Here is a 14,924-nt window from a genome sequence, read left to right on the forward strand (position 1 = left end):
CTACATGGTTATAAGCCATTTAACCAGACTTACATACAAAACATACATCACTAAGCTGCCATAAAACCCAAACAGATGTCAGATGTGGCTAAGTGGGCAGCACTCTCGCCTCTGGGTCAGAAGGTCATGGGTTCAAGTCCCACTCCAGGACTGGAGCAGAAAAATCCAGGCCGAAACTCCAGTGCAGTACTGAGGGAGCGCCGCATTGTCGGAGGGGCAGTACTGAGGAAGTGCTGCACTGTCGGAGGGGCAGTACTGAGGGAACGCCGCACTGTCGGAGGGGCAGTACTGAGGGAGTGCCGCACTGTTGGAGGGGCAGTGCTGAGGGAGTGCCGCACTGTCGGAGGGGCAGTACTGAGGGAACGCCGCACTGTCAGAGGGGCAGTACTGAGGGAGTGCTGCACTGTCGGAGGGGCAGTACTGAGGGAACGCAGCACTGTCGGAGGGGCAATACTGAGACAGCACCGCACTGTCGGAGGGGCAGTACTGAGGGAGTGCTGCACTGTGGGAGGGGCAGAGCTGAGGGAGCGCCGCACTGTCGGAAGGGCAGTACTGAGGGAGTGCTGCACTGTGGGAGGGGCAGAGCTGAGGGAGCGCCGCACTGTCGGAGGAGCAGAGCTGAGGGAGCGCCGCACTGTCGGTGGGGCAGTACTGAGAAGTGCTGCACTGTCGGAGGGGCAGTACTGAGGGGACGCCGCACTGTCGGAGGGGCAGTACTGAGGGAACGCCGCACTGTCGGAGGGACAGTACTGAGGGAGTGGCAGTACTGAGGGAGTGCTGCACTGTGGGAGCTCCGCGCTGTCGGAGGGGCAGTACTGAGGGAGTGGCAGTACTGAGGGAGTGCTGCACTGTGGGAGCTCCGCGCTGTCGGAGGGGCAGTACTGAGGGAACGCCGCACTGTCGGAAGGGCAGTACTGAGGGAGTGCTGCACTGTGGGAGGGGCAGAGCTGAGGGAGCGCCGCACTGTCGGAGGAGCAGAGCTGAGGGAGCGCCGCACTGTCGGTGGGGCAGTACTGAGGGAGTGCTGCACTGTCGGAGGGGCAGTACTAAGGGGACGCCGCACTGTCGGAGGGGCAGTACTGAGGGAACGCCGCACTGTTGGAGGGACAGTACTGAGGGAGTGGCAGTACTGAGGGAGTGCTGCACTGTGGGAGCTCCGCGCTGTCGGAGGGGCAGTACTGAGGGAGTGGCAGTACTGAGGGAGTGCTGCACTGTGGGAGCTCCGCGCTGTCGGAGGGGCAGTACTGAGGGAACGCCGCACTGTTGGAGGGGCAGTGCTGAGGGAGTGCTGCACTGTCGGAGGGGCAGAGCTGAGGGAGCGCCGCACTGTCGGAGGGGCAGTGCTGAGGGAGTGCTGCACTGTCGGAGGGGCAGTACTGAGGGAGTGCTGCACTGTCGGAGGGGCAGAGCTGAGGGAGCGCCGCACTGTCGGAGGGGCAGTACTGAGGGAGCGCCGCACTGTCGGAGGGGCAGTACTGAGGGAGTGCTGCACTGTCGGAGCGGCAGTACTGAGGGAGCGCCGCAATGTCGGTGGGGCAGTACTGAGGGAGTGCTGCACCGTGGGAGCTCCGCGCTGTCGGAGGGGCAGTACTGAGGAAGCGCCCCATTGTCGGAGGGACAGTACTGAGGGAGCGCCGCACTGTCGGAGGGACAGTACTGAGGGAGCGCCGCACTGTCGGAGGGACAGTACTGAGGGAGCGCCGCACTGTCGGAGGCGCAGTACTGAGGGAGCGCCGCACTGTCGGAGGCGCTCAGGAAAGTGTTTTTTTAGGGTGGATATAGAAGGAAGTGGGGTTGGAAGGTGGATGTGACTGATCAGAGATGGGCTGGTCCTGGATTGAGATGATGGGAAAAGATGCCACGCGAGATGCACGGTTGAGGGGATGGCCCTGAATGTGGTTAGCAATGCTCTCTCTAAATTGTGCAGGTGCGCTCAACAATCTTGACAGTACCGTGCAGGCGGCTCACAAGCTCTCAAAGGCTGAGGGGAGACCCGAGTGAGGTGTGTAACATTATGACAGAGTGGATAGGACGGACCTATTTCCCTTAGCAGAGAGGTCAACAACCAGGGGGCATAGATTTAAAGTAATTGATAGAAGGATTAGAGGGGAGATGAGGAAACATTCCTTCCCCCAGAGGGTGGTGGAGGCAGAACTCTCACCACATTTAAAAAGTACTTGGATGTGCACTTGAAGTGCCATAACCTACAGGGTTACGGACCAAGAGCTGAAAAGTGGGATTAGGCTGGGTAGCTCTGGGCTGAATGGCCTTATTCCGTGCTGTAAATCTTGATGAAATACCGTGTGTATCTAAAGGTGCCGGGCACTGAAAAAACTGGCCGCGCGCGGGGACAGGATTTTAGAGGAAACATTGGCGGGATGGGGAGTGTGTGTGGAGGGGAAGGTGTGCGCGCACACGCAGTGTATAAATACACGCGCGAGCAAGATGTCAGCGGGAAATGAGAGCTCCGATTCCTTACCACTCTCCGTACTGTACTGCCTTCAGCACACCCACAGCCGCCGTGCTCTTCCAGTCGAAGCCCTGGCCCACGTGGTCCGCGTGGGCCCGCGTCCGGTCCTCGAAGAGTATTTCGCGAGGCTCGCTGGCGCGAGGTAGATACTGGAGGTTCTTGATTTCGTTCATCGACCTGCGCGAGAACGGAAAGGGTTTCAGGACCGCGCGGATCGTTCAAAAGCCTCCCGCGCGCAAATAAAGACAAACAAACGCCTTTCCTACCGTCGTCTCTTGAAGGGCGACTTTGGCATGTCTGCAGTCGGGATCATCTGCTCGCCGGGTCTCACCCACATGATGGGGCCGTCGTCACTCTGCGAGCGGCAGTGCAGCTGAAGGTTGGACAGGGTTCCCCACGGCAACGTCATCTGATTGAAGAGAAAGCGCAAAAAAAAATACTCAGAGCGATTTGGGAATCCCCGGTGTCTGAATCATACCTGATTTCGTAGAATCTTACAGTACAGGAGGTGGCCTTTCGGCCCATCGAGCCTGCGCCGGCTCTGTGACAGAGCAATCCAATCAGTCCCACTCCCCCCCCCTACTCTTTCCCCCGCAGCCCGGCACATTTGCTCCTTGTCCTGTGGAGCATAAACACTGGCACAGACCCGTTGGGCCGAATGGCCTGTTTCTGTGCCGTAACTACATTGTAGTAAAAACACAAAATGCTATCAATCTCGGCGGGTCAGGCAGCAACTGTGGAGACACAAATAGAGTTAGCGTTTCAGGTCATCGACCTTGAAGGATCATCAACCTGAAACGTTAACTCTATTTCGCTCTCCACAGATGCTGCCTGACCCGCTGAGATTTCCAACATTTTCTGTTTTTATTGCAGATTCCAGCATCCGCAGTATTTTGCTTTTGTAGTTTGCAGTATTTATCCAATTTCCCGTTTGAAAGTTACTATTGAATCTGCTCCCACCGCCCTTTCAGTCAGCGCGTTCCCGATCACAACAACTCGCTGCGTTAAAAATAATTCTGATCTGCCCCAGCTTCACAGCGACGGAACACAACGTTTATACAGCGAGTTTTATTATCTTTGGAATGTGGGCGTCGCTGGCAAGGCCGGCATTTATTGCCCATCCCTAATTGCCCCTTGAGAAGGTGGTGGTGAGCCGCCTTCTTGAACCGCTGCAGTCCGTGTGGTGAAGGTGCTCCCACAGTGCTGTTAGGGAGGGAGTTCCAGGATTGTGACCCAAGGAACGGCCGATATATTTCCAAGTCAGGATGGTGTGCGACTTGGAGGGGAACGTGGAGGTGGTGGTGTTCCCATGCGCCTTTAAGTTGCTCCTTGAAACCTACCTTTTCGGCCAAGCTTTTGGTCATCTGTCCTAATATCTCACGTGGCTTGGTGTCAAATTTTGTCCGATTACACTGCTGTGAAGCACCCTGGGACATTTTACTATGTTAAAGGCGCTATATAAATGCAAGTTGCTGTTGGTTATCACTGAACAATCCAAAGTCTGCACACTTACTTTCAAAAACGGAGATTCTTCCAACATATCAAGAAATTCCGGGAAAAAATCTCCGACCTCTTCATCCACTGCTCCCACCAAGCTGATCTGTCTCATTGGGCCCGCTCGGTAAGTGCCACAGCAGTACGTCCGTGAAACCTGTCCGGGGAGAGAGCAGTTCAGTTAACAATTCCTGGGCAACTCTACGCGAGGCACAAGACGATGGCTGGCCCATCGCCACTCACTGCAAGATCCGGGACAATGATTAATAAGCCCTAATCACAAGGCACATTATCCGAGGAGCAAGGATCTGCTCCGCTGTGCCCTGTTCTCTCCACAGGGTGGTGCTGCAGTAACATTCACATCATTCCCAAACACGAATTGCAGTCTTTAATGAAAGGTTGCACTGAATTGTGTATTTCAAACCCCAAATCACCAGTTAAAATACAGGAACAACCCAATAAAAAGCAATTTGACTTAGAGTCACCATAAATCAGTGGCCCTGGTCACTGTCCCAATATCTCCTTCTGTGCTCGGTGTCAAATTCTGTCTGCTAACGCTCCTGTGAAACGCTGTGTTACGTTTTTAACTGCATTAAAGGTGCTATATATGTACAGGTTGTTTTTGAACAGTTTAAAGTGAGGCAGGGAGGGGACATAGAGCAGGAGCAAACCTCTCTCCACTGGTCATGTATTTGAAGAGGACTAATTGCAGGGTTATGGGGAAAATGCTGGGGAGTGGGATTACAAAGCGTCAGCACAGGCACGATGGGGCGAAATGGTTTCCTTTTGTGCTGCGAGATTCTCGGCAATGTTTACACGACAGGCACGCACAATCCGTGCTTTGTTCCCCATACATCGCTTTCTCTGCGCTCCTAACATATCACACCAAGGAACAAACCAAGTTCAAACCTTATCAAAGTAAACAGAAGTAACCACTTGGGTTAAATGCGCTGGGTTTGTGCAGAGGGTAATGGAAACCTCGGCGAGATTACAAGACACGGAGCCAACTCAAGTTAGGGCTGTTCCAATTAGGGCCCACAAGGCCACCAGAGGCCTGTCGTTGAGCACTGCTGCAGCTAGGCTGTAACACTGCTGCACATTACTGAGCCCTTTACATCCGAAATACAGACAGGAGCTCCTGGGAGGTGGGGGGGTGGCTGGGAGTTAGGCAGTATTTGGGAGGGGGGGAGGAAGTGTGTCATTATTGACCCGGCGTCTGTATTGACCTGGGGGGTGAGGGATATGTGTCAGTACTGACCCCGGGGGGGGGGGGGGGGGGGGAGAAGGAGTGTCAGCATTTACCTCGGTGGGGGGGAGGGGGGAGAGAAAGAGTGTCAGCATTGACCCCGGGGGGGGGGGGAGAAAGAGTGTCAGCACTGACCCCAGGGGGGGGGGGGGGGGGGGGAGAAAGAGTGTCAGCACTGACCCCGGGGGGGGGGGGGGGGAGAGAGAGAAAGAGTGTCAGCATTGACCCCGGGGGGGGGGAGAAAGAGTGTCAGTACTGACCCCGGGGGGGGGGGGGGGGGGGGGCGGAGGAGAAAGAGTGTCAGCATTGACCCCGGGGGTGGGGGATCTCGCGTGACATTGCTGCGCTGCTATCTTTCAGTCCCACACAGCCCGAGACCGTTTCCAAATGTAAAATTTCGGAGAACATTGGTTTCCGGAAGTGTGAAGCGAACACTAAAACTAAGCTAGTAGCAGCTGGTGTTCAAAAGTAACACATCAGGGGGGGATACTCTGCTCTCCTCCCAGATGGGCTTCCCACACCAAGTTAGCATTAACCTCAGGGCCGAAGCTTCCCGTCAGTGTGGAGCGGTTACACTTTGCCCCTGCACTGCTCGGGCGGAGCCCAGCCATCTGTGTTTGGCAGCCAGTGTTGGGTAAACATTAAATATAGCATCTCGCACACTGGCAGGGGTCCAGTCCTTCAGCCACCAAATCGCAAGCTGACGATGGATTGCGCGCGCGCGCGGACACACACACACACACACAATGATCAATAAACAAGCCCTCGCTCTGCAGGAAGCTGCAACCGATTTGTTGTGTCTGGCCACACTTCCCGCCAGCAGGAGGCTGCGTCTGGGATCGTCAACAGTCGGCGTGACGCTGCCGGGGAGGAGATTGGATCATCGCAATCTTCCTATCGCTCACAGGAAGAACCCCCGGGTTAATGCTGACACACTGTTACTTCCGCCCCCGGGGTCAGTGCTGGCACCCATCACTCCCTGTGCTCGCTGACCTACATCGGCTCCCGGTCCAGCAACGCCTCGATTTTAAAATTCTCATCCTCGCGTTCAAATCCCTCTATGGCCTCGCCCCCTCCCTAGCTCTGTAATCTCCTCCAGCTCCCCCCGCCCTCCGCACCCCCTCCTCCAATTCTGCCCCCTTGTCCATCCCTGAATTTAATCGCTCCACCATTGACGGCCGTGCCTTCAGCTGCCTGGGGCCCTGAGCTCTGGAATGATCTCCCTAAACCTCTCCAGCTCTCTCTCCCCTTTTTAAGGCGCTCTGTAAAACCAACTCTTGCACCAAGCTTTTGGTCATCTGTCCCAATATCTCCTTATGTGGCTCGGTGTCTGATTACACTCCTTTGAGGCACCTTGGGATGATTTACAGCATTAAAGGTATTGTATAAATGCAAGTTGGTGCTATTGAGACCCATGTGCAGGGTAACTGTGCAGATGGACAGTTCGACTCTGGCTCCAATGGGTTTATAAAGTTCACAGTATGAGTTAATTAAGAGTGTGATTAATGTAGAGTGCTTAAGCAATCAATTTCTTTTCACCTCCAAGCAAGAAGGGATGACCTCGTATCCACGTAAACATTTATTCCCCCTCCAAAACCAGATTATCTGCTCATGTATCCCACTGCTGTTCATGGAGTCTTGCTGTGCGCAAATTGGCTGCTTCATCTGCCAACTGCAGCCCACAGACCATAATCTGGACACGCCTGGACTGTCAGCGCAAGGTTTCACCGCTTGTTAAAGAGAGCGCTTCTGGCATGTCACAACAGTGTGGGTGCAGGGAGCAGGGCTCACACAGAACCCCCCCACAACATGCCCTCTCACCAAACACTGACGGTGCAATTTCGGTAGGAATGGGGATCAGCCATGCCTGGGAAACATAGAAACATAGAAAATAGGTGCAGGAGCAGGCCATTCAGCCCTTCTAGCCTGCACCGCCATTCAATGAGTTCATGGCTGAACATGAAACTTCAGTACCCACTTCCTGCTTTCACGCCATACCCCTTGATCCCCCTAGTAGTAAGGACTTCATCTAACTCCCTTTTGAATATATTTAGTGAATTGGCCTCAACTACTTCCTGTGGTAGAGAATTCCACAGGTTCACCACTCTCTGGGTGAAGAAGTTTCTCCTTATCTCGGTCCTAAATGGCTTACCCCTTATCCTTAGACTGTGACCCCTGGTTCTGGACTTCCCCAACATTGGGAACATTCTTCCTGCATCCAACTTGTCCAAACCCGTCAGAATTTTAAACGTTTCTATGAGGTCCCCTCTCACTCTTCTGAACTCCAGTGAATACAAGCCCAGTTGATCCAGTCTTGCTGAAGGGGAGGGAAGGTGGGCAAAATGATCTGGAGGGCCCGTGCAAACTGCTCACCATGAAATTTGGAACATTGGTGGACAATGTGTTTTTTAAAATAAGTGTTACAGCCCTGTACTCATAAGAACGTAAGAATTAGGAGCAGGAGTCGGCCATTCGGCCCCTCGAATCTGCTCCGCCATTCAATGAGATCATGGCTGATCTTTGACCTCAACTCCACTTCCCTGCACTATCCCCATTTCCCTTAATATCCAAAATCCTATCGATCTCTGTCTTGAATATACTCGGCGACCCAGCCTCCACAGCCCTCGGGTGTAGAGAATTCCAAAGATTCACCTCCCTCAGTGAAGAAATGTCTCGTCATCTCAGTCCGAAATTGCCGACCCCTTATTCTGAGACTGTGACTCGGGAGAGGGGTTGGTGAAAGGAAACCCACTGATTGACAGCCACAGATCATCAACTTGATGACAGCGGGAAATGCTGTCACTTATCAACTGACCCCACAGGGCCACTGGAGGAAATCGCATCGACTACTCAGCGACCCCGCAGGAAAGGGTTCAATAATGGAGCCACGACAACTTTATTTTTAAAAACTATGTCAGAACTGAAAATGGATTTGTATTTATGCAGCTTCCCATCACATCACTCAAACTTCCCAAATCATTTCACGGCCCACTGAGTTTCTCGAAGTCAACTTGCGCTCAGCAGGCTCCCGCAAACAGCAGCGGGTTGAAAGAGCAGTTGATGTAAGACCGTAAAAAAAATTAATTCCTGGGATGTGGGCATCGCCGACAAGACCGGCATTTACTGCCCATCCCCAATGGCCCTCGAGAAGGTGGTGAGCCGCCTTCTTGAATATAACTGAGTGTCTCGCTGGATCATTTCAGAGCGCAGCTAAGAGTCAACCACACTGCTGTGGGTCTGGAGTCACATATAGGCCAGACCGGGTAAGGGCGGCAGATTTCCTTCCCTAAAGGACATCAGTGAACCAGATGGGTTTTTACAACAATCTGGTAGTTTCACGGTCCCCATTACTAACACTGGCTTTATGGGCCCAAGTTTCCACGTGATTTGCGCCTGATTTTTTAGGAGCAACTGGTGGAGAACGGACTATCTTAGAAATCGCAATTCTCCACATTTTTTTTCTGCAGTTCTAGTCAGTTAGAACAGTTTCACTTTGGAACAGAATTTTTTCTTCAAAAGGGGGCGTGTCCGGCCACTGACGCCTGATTTGAAAGTTTCCACAGTGAAAACATACTCCAAACTAAAGTAGAATGGAGCAAGTGAAGATTTTTGTCGAACTGAAAAAACCTGTTCTACACATTAAAAAATCAGGCGCAGGTTACAAATCAGGCGTCCAGAACGAGGTGGGGGGGGGGAGGGGGGGGGAAGGGAAGTCATTAAATTCTACAATAAATCCTTATTTATACTTCTACAAATATTATACAAATAAATCCATCCTGAATAAACATTTATAAGCCAAGAAAAGTTTAAATAAACCATCTTCCTAGCTGTGTGAAAGTGCTTCAGCCAGGGAGAATTCTGCAGCCGTTCATTCCCGCGGGGGGGGGAGGGGGGAGGAGAAAACCGTTTGTTCCCGACGGCGGGCGGGGAGGGGGATGGAAACGGCTGCCTCAACTTTCTGAGGCTTCCTGCAGCCTTCTCACTGCTGCAAGAAGCCTCGGTGCTGATGTGCTGATGGCAATGTGCTTTTATTAAAAAATGTTCAAAAATTAAACAGTTACAAAGAACTACAGAAATGGCCGAGTGCCAATGTTTCCTTCACACTGAGCGTGTGCGAACGCTCCAACGCGCACGCTCAGCGTTGCCGGCAGGAAAAAAACTAATTTAAATAGTACCCGCCCCCTCCCACTTACAAAATCGGCGCGAGTGTAGGCTCCGCCCCCCTGGGCGCCACGCCAAACAGACATGGAGCTGCAGGGCGCTCCAGAATCGCGAGTTTTTTTTTCCCGGCGCCGTTTTAGGCGCGAAAAACGGGCGCCCAGCTCGGAGGGGCGCCCGTTTTTTATCGTGTGGAAACTTGGGCCCATAGTTCTCGATTAAATTGAATTTACATTCCCCAGTTGCCATGGTGGGATTTGAACCCAAGTCTCCAGATCATTAGTCCAGTGACACAACCATTGTGCTACCGTTTCTGTTAATCGGAACAGGAGGAGACCACTGAGCTCCTCGAGCATGATCCGTCATTCAATGAGACTGGGGCTGATCTGCGCCCTAACTCCATATACCCCCCTTTGCCCCTTATTCCTGGATACCTTTGGTTAACAAAAAACTATCAATCTCAGATTTTAAATTAATTGACCTAGCATCAATTGCCGTTTGGGGAAGAGAGTTCCAAACCTCTACCACCCTTTGTGTGTATTAGTGTTTCTTAATCTCACTCCTGAAAGGTCTGGCTCTAATTTTTAGACTCTGCCCCTTAGTCCCAGACTCCCCAACCAGCGGGAATAGTCTCTCTCTGTTTATGCTATCTGTTCCCCATAATATCTTGAAAACTTTGATCAAATCACCCCTTAACCGTCTAAATTCCAGGGAATGCAGCCCTAGTTAACGTGAGGCGAGAGGGGAGTGTTTGGTGGGACACCGGGTGTTCAATGGGCTACCGGAAACGGCAGACCCACTCAAAGCCACACCCAGAGCAGAGCGCTCGAGGTGTACCACCGTTTCTGGAGGCTGACCACTTGTGAAGTGCCGTTAAAATAGTGTGGAGGGAGCAACTAAACGGCCGACACAGCAAGTTGGAACAAATCCCCTGGCACGGTTGGGAGGATTAAAAATAGTCGGGAAGCTACCAAGTGTAAAACATGTCGTGGAACAGTCGATCTCTGTCAGCCAGCTGGCCCAGGTGCTGTTGTTTACAGCGGCAGCGGCTCCAAGGGTTAGATTATAAACTGGGCTCATATCACCCTGGAGTACAGGTGGTTAGGGTGCGATTGGATTGAGATTTTTAGGATTTTGAAAGGAAAGAGAGACTTGCATTTATATAGCACCTTTCATAGAAACAAAGAAAATAGGTGCAGTAGCAGGCCATTCGGCCCTTCGAGCCTGCACCACCATTCAATATGATCATGGCTGATCATGCAACTTCAGTACCCCATTCCTGCTTTCTCTCCATACCCTTTGATTCCTTTAGCCATAACGGCCACATCTAACTCCCTTTTGAATACATCTAACGAACTGGCCTCAACTTTCTGTGGTAGAGAATTCCACAGGTTCACCACTCTCTGGGTGAAGAGGTTTCTCCTCATCTCGGTCCTAAATGGCTTACCCCTTATCCTTAGACTGTGACCCCTGGTTCTGGGCTTCCCCAACATTGGGACATTCATCCTGCATCTAACCTCTCCAATCCCGTCAGAATTTTATATGTTTCTATGAGATCCCCTCTCATTCTTCTAAATTCCAGTGAATATAAGCCCAGTTGATCCAGTCTTTCTTCATATGTCAGTCCTACCATCCCGGGAATCAGTCTGGTGAACCTTCGCTGCACTCCCTCAATAGCAAGAGTGTCCTTCCTCAAATTAGGAGGCCAAAACTGCACAAAATACTCAAGGTGTGGTCTCACCAAGGCCCTGTACAACTGCAGTAAGACCTCCCTGCTCCTATACTCAAATCCCCTAGCTATGAAGGCCAACACGCCATTGCCTTCTTTACTGCCTGCTGTACCTGCATGCCAACTTTCAGTGACTGATGTACCATGTTTCACGACCACTGGACTCCCCAAAGTGCTTTACAGCCAATGAAGTAGTACTTTTTTTGAAGTGAAGTCACTGTTGTAATGTAGTAAACACAGCAGGCAATTTGCGCACAAGTTCCCACAAACAGCAATGTGATAGTTGCCAAGTAATCGTTTTTTTTTTAAATGGTTATTGATTGAGGGATAGATATTGGCCTCAGGACATCAGGGATAACTTATCTGCTCCTCTTCAAAATAGTGCCTGTGGGATCTTTTACTTCCACCTGAGTGGGCAGACGGGGCCTCAGTTTAACGTCTCATCCGAAAGACAGCACCTCCGACAGTGCAGCACTCCCTCAGTATTGCACCGAAGTGAACGCCTAGATTTTTGTGCTCAAGTCTCTGGAGTGGGACTTGAATCCACAACCTTCTAACTCACTGAACCACAGCTGCCACTTGATAGGGTGGATAGAGAGAAACTTTTTCCGCTGGTGCAGGAGTCTCGGACAAGGGGATATAACTTTAAAATCAGAGCCCGGCCATTTAAGAGAGAAGTTAGGGTACACTTCGTCACACAATGGGGGGTAGAAGTGTGAAACTCTCCCACAAAAAGCAGTAGGTGCTAGCTTAGTTCATAATTTTAAATCTGAGATTGATGTTTTTGCTAGACAGGGGTATAAAAGTATATGGGGTTAGGATACAGATCAGCCATGTTGTCACTGAATAGCGAGAACAGGCTCGAGGGCAATGTCCCAAGATGCGAGGCCACGCACCAATCACATGGTCCCGTGCACCACTCTCGAGGCCACGCACCAATCACAAGGTCCCGTGCATCACTCACGAGGCCACGCACCAATCACAAGGTCCCGTGCATCACTCACGAGGCCACGCACCAATCACACAGTCCCGTGCATCACTCTCGAGGCCACGCACCAATCACACGGTCCCGTGCACCACTCGCGAGGCCACGCACCAATCACACGGTCCCGTGCACTACTCACGAGGCCACGCACCAATCACAAGGTCCCGTGCACCACTCACGAGGCCACGCACCAATCACATGGTCCCGTGCACCACTCTCGAGGCCACTCACGAGGCCACGCACCAATCACATGGTCCCGTGCATCACTCACGAGGCCACGCACCAATCACAAGGTCCTGCACAGGCCGCTCACCACACCTGCTGCTGGAAGAGATACTGCACAGTAAATTTAAAGGGATCATGCACAAAAAATGTTTTTTTAAAAAGAGGGAACATTGCCAGAGGGGCTGAATTCTAGTCCTATGTTACGTTCATCAAAGTGGCCCTTGGACAGGGCTGGTTTAATATTAGTTTAATTACATTAAGTATGGAATCACCAAATATCTAGCGTGCTTAGGCAGTGCAGAAAGATGTAGAACTGGGTAGTACTTGAGGAAGTGGGTGATTGAGGTGATTAGATTTTCAGACAGATAAACGACAGCATTTTCTGGTGCTGCTCCTGTTCAGGAACAGCACTGCCAGAGGTGCAACTATCAGGCGAGATGTCAAAATGCTCTCTCAGATGGAGGTAAAAGATCCAGCGGCACTATTTGAAGAGGGGCAGAGAGTTTTCCTGTCCCAATAGTTATCCTTCAAACATCACTGAAACAGATCATCTGCTTGTTGCTCTCGTTGCTGTTTGTGGGATCTTGCTGTGCACAAATTGATTGCGTTTCTTACGACAGTGCTCACACCAAGTACATCCATCACTGTAAAGTGCTTTGGGATGGCCTGAGGATGCGAAAGTTGCCATGGAAATGAAATGTTTTTCTTTATTTGAGCACTACGATGTCAGCTGTGGCTCAGTGGGTAGCACTCTCACCTCTGGGTCAGGTGGTTGTGGGTTCGAGTCCCACTCCAGAGACTCGAGTACAAATCCAGGCCGACACCCCCAGTGCAGTAACTGAGGGAGTGCTGCACTGTCAGAGGTGCTGTCTTTCAGAAGAGACATTAAACTGAGGCGCCATCTGCTCTCAGGCGGAAGTAAAAAATCCCATGGCACTATTTGAAGAGCAGTGACCTGTGGACAACACTTAACCTTCAAGCAACATCAATAAAAAATGATCATCTGGTCATTATTTTCACTGCTGTTTTTCGGACCTTGCTGTGCGCAGATTGGCTGCTGCGTTTCCTACATTACAAACAGTGACTGGGTACAAAGTATTCAGGAAAGATAGAGGGGGGGGAAGGGTAGCAGTTTTGATTAAGGAACCTTGCTGTGCATAAATCGGCCGCCATGTGTTACCTACATAATACTTTAAAAGTAATTCATTGGCAAAAATGTTGGGACACAACATGAAAGGCACCGGTTCCCTAAAGTCAGTGTGTATGGTGGAGCAGTCAATGACCGTGTACAAAATGAATCGACAATCTTAAATGCATGCCTCTAGTTACTGACCAATGGAAATAATGAGCAGCCACGTTCATGAATCAGAATGGATCGGACATTTCCCATGGAGGAGTCCGCCGTTTCTCTCTGACCCAGACATGCAGATTAATTTAATCACACAGGTCAGAGACAAAAACAACTGAGTTTTAAAGATAACACACATTGGCACTGGACTGCGGAATGTTTGAGTGCTACAATAATTTTCCCCCACAGCTTATCGCTGTGCTCATTTATTTATGGTTTGGCCAGAAAAGGTAAACTAAATTGCAGAATGCAATCTGACCCACAAAATCCTAGAATCCCACACAACAAAAGAAATGGAATTTGGCTCAGTCAGTCACTGTGGCTCCAGCCACCTCTGCAAGACATGCAAAACTTTGGCCCGTCAGTGCACATTTTCAAAAAACCATTCGACAGGACGCCCAAGATGGACCTTTCAGTCACCCTTGCTTTGGAACGGAGCCTTGGAGCTGAGGAATGGTTATAGCCATGCTGGAAAACAGGAAACAGGTTTGGGAGGGTGGGGGAACAACATTCTCGCATTGCAGCTGCTCCAAATTTAGAAACCGAAGTCTGGAGAGAAAATACCGCAGATGTGCAGACAGCCCCAGGCATGTAATGGGGATGAAAGCTAGAGTTCTCCCACAGCCTTGCCCTGGATAATGAGCAGCGTCTTTCCCCTGTGGCCACCCGCGATGTGACAGAAACTTTCACTTACGTCACCGCACACAAAGAAACTCCACCATCAGCTGACAATTGTACTGAGCCCCCGCGACACTGTACCACAGCTTGTGTCGAGGAACAGGAGCAGGCCATTCAGTCCCTCCATTCAATCACATCATGGCGACCTGTACCTCAACTCCATTTACCCGCCTTTGCTCCGTATCCCTCGATACCCTTGCCAATCTCAAAGATCCAATTGTACCAACATCCACAGCCATTTGGGGAGTGCAACATTTCTACTCCCCTTTCTGTCTTGAGAACAATAATGGTAAATTCCCCTGGCGGCCTTTGGAGCCAGTGTGCTAAATATTATCCAAGTTGGAAAAAAAAGGCTTGCATTTATATAGCGCCTGCCACGCCCACTGGACGTCACTGTTGTGACATCGGAAACACAGCAGCCAATTTGCGCACAGCAAGCTCCCACAACCACCAGTAATAATAACCAGATAATCTGTTTTTTTAGTGATGTTGATTGAGGGATAAATATTGGCCCTAGGACACCAGGGAGAACTTCCCGGCTCCTCTTCGAAATAGTGCCCTGGGATCTTTTACGTCCACCTGAGGGGGCAG

General features: G+C 51.2%; 1 protein-coding gene across 1 annotated transcript in view; it reads right to left on the reverse strand.

Moving 5' to 3' along the window:
• The window catches only part of LOC139228092 (lysine-specific demethylase 9-like), a 75,246-nt gene that overhangs the window by 7,110 nt on the left and 53,212 nt on the right, over positions 1-14,924 (reverse strand). Inside the window, exons 3-5 of the mRNA XM_070859276.1 lie at positions 3,984-4,121; positions 2,737-2,879; positions 2,480-2,647 (exon numbers count right to left, since the gene is read on the reverse strand). Of these exons, the coding sequence (XP_070715377.1) occupies positions 2,480-2,647; positions 2,737-2,879; positions 3,984-4,121 (449 nt within the window). The remainder of the gene's footprint in view (positions 1-2,479; positions 2,648-2,736; positions 2,880-3,983; positions 4,122-14,924) is intronic.

This window comes from Pristiophorus japonicus, chromosome 17 (genome assembly GCF_044704955.1).
Source record: "Pristiophorus japonicus isolate sPriJap1 chromosome 17, sPriJap1.hap1, whole genome shotgun sequence".
Classification (NCBI taxonomy): Eukaryota; Metazoa; Chordata; class Chondrichthyes; family Pristiophoridae; genus Pristiophorus; species Pristiophorus japonicus.